The 3,996-nt window shown below is 51.9% G+C and overlaps 1 protein-coding gene across 3 annotated transcripts; it reads left to right on the top strand.

The window, feature by feature from the left end:
* The first annotated feature begins 609 nt into the window (after positions 1 to 609).
* On the top strand, positions 610 to 3,558 carry LOC125104843 (chymase). 3 transcript variants are annotated; one of them, XM_047737696.1, is made up of 5 exons: positions 610 to 700; positions 1,347 to 1,497; positions 2,226 to 2,361; positions 2,589 to 2,843; positions 3,239 to 3,558. In XM_047737696.1, the coding sequence occupies exons 1-5, from the start codon at positions 646 to 648 to the stop codon at positions 3,380 to 3,382; spliced, it is 741 nt and encodes a 246-aa protein (XP_047593652.1). In that variant the 5' UTR covers positions 610 to 645; the 3' UTR covers positions 3,383 to 3,558. The 3 variants fall into 3 exon arrangements, with proteins under 3 accessions (XP_047593652.1, XP_047593653.1, XP_047593654.1); XM_047737697.1 differs by having other exon boundaries at positions 629 to 700; positions 1,324 to 1,497; XM_047737698.1 differs by lacking the exons at positions 610 to 700; positions 1,347 to 1,497 and adding an exon at positions 1,554 to 1,667.
* Positions 3,559 to 3,996: the final 438 nt, after the last annotated feature.

Below are 3,996 nucleotides of genomic sequence, written 5' to 3'. Positions count from 1 at the left end.
ATCTACTCTCCATGGATCTTCTGCCAATGAACATTTGGTTCAAAGGAAGTGAGAGATCCAGTGCAGTGGTTTTCAAATTGCAGGTAATCATCCATTAAGTGGGGTGCTGTTCATATTTTAATATGGAGTGGAACAGGGTGGAATGGAAAATGAAAGCACTGCACATGACAAGGATAACTATTGTTTCCCGAAATTTCTAATTTGTATGTGTATATTTGTGCTCATGTACTCACGCACATGTATATGTGCATTGGGTCCTTCTGCAAAATGCATTTCCTACTATGGGCCATAAAAGTGCATATGTTTCTGGATGCTCCACATAAGGACTCTCCCCACCCATGTTTCTGAAGACCCTTTAACTGCCCTACCTGGGAAAGACATGATCCCTTCAGCCCTGCTCCCCAGATAAGGCACCGTGGTTGAAAGCTCATCCTGGAAACCAGAACTTGGGGGTCAGGCCTCCACCTCACCTCCAGCAAAACAGAGGGTAACTTGGAGAGAACTTCTGATCTTAGGATGGGAGAAGAAACCATGACGCTGCAGTTCCTGTGGTTACCAGCCCAGCCCTTTGCTCACTGCTGGAGTTATAAAACCCAAGACCAGAAAACAGAAGCAGCATCTGCGTGGGGCACCCTCTCTGAAAAGATGCATTTTCTTCCCCTCCCGCTGCTGCTCCTTCTATGCTGCAGAGCTGAAGCTGGTGAGTCTTGGGGTTCTTCCTTCTGGAAGCGGCAGGATCAGCCGCCAAAACAAAGTTTAGTCTGAAGATAGCTGACTCTTAAACAAGGTTGCAGGATCTCGCAGCAGGAGTCTGGACCAAAGTTCCACTTGGGGTATGCCCAGCCTGGAGTAGTTCCCAGGGACAAGGAACCCCATTGGCCAAGGAAAGCCCGCAACAGGTGGGAGGAAGAGGGGCATCTCCTCGTGCTAGAATGTGAGATACTGTACAGAAGGTACTATGTTCTCTTTATCCTCTGACTACATTTTACCTTGTAATGTGGCCATTCTGTGATGCTGCTCATGACCTACGGAGAGAAGGTCAAGGAACCTGGAGAGCTGCCTGCGCAGGGACGGAGGAGCATTAAGGCACAGGCAGCATGGGAGCGGGGGAAATCTGAGGTGAAAAATGCCTGAATGGCATCTGCGGCCAGATTGGCTGTTATACCTGCAAGAAGGAATGAGAATTTATATAAGGCTGTGGATGGGGAGACCAGATACCAGTGGGGTTCCTGAGGGGGACGACGGGCAGGGTACAGGGTAAGGAGGAGATTCAAGAGAAGCCTTTCCCAACTTCCACCCAGCCTATGCATTCTCTGTGTTCAGGCCCTGGGGGCTCTCTGTTCCAGGGGAGATCATCGGGGGCACAGAGTGCAAGCCACACTCCCGCCCTTACATGGCCTACCTGAAAATCACCACTCCCCAGAATCACCTGATGTCCTGTGGTGGTTTCCTGATAAGACGGAACTTCGTGCTGACAGCCGCTCACTGTGCAGGAAGGTGACACAACAGGGTTCTGTTTATCTCCAGAGGGAGATAAACAGCCAGGGTAACAGCCAGCGATGCACACTTGGGCAGCCTGAGGAGGGGGTCCCTGGACTGGGAGAGGCAAGACTCGAATTTAAGGAAACTGTTCCCATGATTGATGGATGCCCTGATCTTTGATCACTGTGAGCTCAGCAACCCTACAAAGGAAAAAGGAGGCTCTAGCCAAGTGTCCTTCCTCCAAAAGTAGTTCCCATCTCCCTGACCCCAACAAATGAGATATGTGACCTTCAGGGGCCCACCCCGTTTTCCAGGCCACTTTCTCCCTGCCCTTTCCAAGAACACTGGCCTTTAGTTGTCAGGGACTTGACCCATCTTTTCCAAGGGAGGCCGAGAACAAGACCTACCAGGGACTCCACCACCTCCCTCTTTCCTCTGGCATCTCTTGCTCCGGAGGACTGGCTCTCATAAAGAGCTCCCTGAACTAGCAAGTGCTAACCCTGTCCCTTGGATCCTCCATGGCCAGCTCAGTCCCCAGCAATTCCTGAAGGTCCTGGAAATTGTCCCTGTTCCCTGAGTGAAATCTGAGCCCCCCAAATGCCACAAGTGGCCCAGGAAAAGGGGGGGTGGGTAGAGTCCAATAACTGTGATAGACTCCAATTCCCTTTCCTCAGAGTGGGCACATCCCAGGAGAAACTGGAGACCATCACTGTCTCTTCTTCCTTTCTTCTCCCTCACCACAGTTCCATAATGGTCATCCTCGGAGCCCATAACATACGAAAGAAAGAAGACACACGGCAGGAGCTTAACGTCATAAAACAATTCCCTCACCCAAAATACGATGACCTTACTATTCGCCATGACATCATGCTACTGAAGGTGATAATTTCTTTCTCCCCCGTCTCCACTTCCTGTTCTCTTAGTTTTCTCCTTCAGGTACCCATTGCCCTGAGATATCCCCAGCCTGCCTCTGGACTCCAACCCCACCAAGTCACCCCCACTGGGTGTAGTTCTAATGGGAAACAATTTGCCCTGTCCTCCCCTGATTTCCTCCAACTACCCTGTCACCCCTTTCTAGCACTGACAACCCTTCGTGCCCTTCACAGTTGAAGGAGAAAGCCAACCTGACCCTGGCCGTGGGGACGCTCCCCCTTACGCCCCAGTTCAACTCCATCCTACCCGGGAGAATGTGCCGGGTGGCTGGCTGGGGCAGAAGACAAGTGAACGGAACAGGCTCCGACACTCTGCAGGAGGTGAAGCAGAGGCTTATGGATCCCCAGGCCTGCAGACAGTACAGAGATTTTGACCACAACCTCCAGCTCTGTGTTGGCAATCCCAGGAAGACAAAAACTGCATTTAAGGTAACCATCTGACATGGGTTCTTTCCCACAGATCACTGTTTGGGGTCCAGAACGTCTCCTGGAAGGAGATGGGGTGGGAAGACTGTCAGCCAGTGACAGAGTCTCAGATCATATGGGCCTAAGGAACTGGAATTGCTCCTCTGCAGATCTACCCCCCACCCTGCCATGCAGGCTCTGACCATCCGTCCCAGGCTGCTGCACAGCACACATGGGGTGGCAAGAAGGAAAAGGAAAAGGGCCATCAAACCAAGATGTATAATCCCATGAGAAGCCAGGGTTGCTGGGTCTGACCCGAGGTCTCACTGTTACTCAGGACTGGGACCCACAGGCAGGAATGGATGAATTCCCTGCTCACCTTCTGTGTGCTCTCTCTCCCCCACCCCTCTGTCCCACAGGGAGATTCAGGGGGCCCTCTTCTCTGTGCTGGGGTGGCCCAGGGCATTGTCTCCTATGGACAGTTGGATGCAAAGCCCCCTGCTGTCTTCACCCGAATCTCCTACTACCGGCCCTGGATCAATGAGGTCCTGAAGCAGAATTAAGCCTGGAGGGAGCCCGAGCCAGCCCAAGGGGAAATCTGGAACCAGACCTGAGCAGGCTTTCTGTACCACCTACTCCAGAGCTGCCTCTGGTCTCTGCTGAGACCCCTCCACATCCCTCAGACCCAAAAGGGCTCCTCCAGGTCACAGAGTCCTCAGTAAACCTCAATAAAGACCCAGCTTCATGACGTAAGTATGTCTCCTCTCTCTGGCGCTCCTTCTCCCGACACAGGGCAACCAGCCCCCAGCATGGGCAGCCTACAAGCTTTGGAAGGAATGGGGTGTGGGAGGGGGGGCATAAGTGTGAGAGAGACAGGGAAGAAATAATGAAGAAAAATTAGGGAAAGAAAGAAGAGAGAGAGAATCCCTGGAAAGGCAGGATCGGTATTTCCGACTTAAACAAGAAGTTGCACCAGATTCTTGCTGTAATCATCAACTCTACACCAACTTGGATTTACCTCTAGGTATTCGGAATCACTAAGAACAGTGTGAATCACAAGCAAAAATGTCAGATGTTTAGAGCATCCCTGACCTCTCCCCACTAGTTACCAAGAGTAGCACCCCTCCCCACTAAGTTAGCCAAGCAGAAGTTTCTCAGGGCATTTCCCAGTGGTCCC

Source organism: Lutra lutra, chromosome 7 (genome assembly GCF_902655055.1).
Source record: "Lutra lutra chromosome 7, mLutLut1.2, whole genome shotgun sequence".
Taxonomy (NCBI): domain Eukaryota; kingdom Metazoa; phylum Chordata; class Mammalia; order Carnivora; family Mustelidae; genus Lutra; species Lutra lutra.
This window is presented reverse-complemented; position numbering and strand designations above follow the sequence as displayed.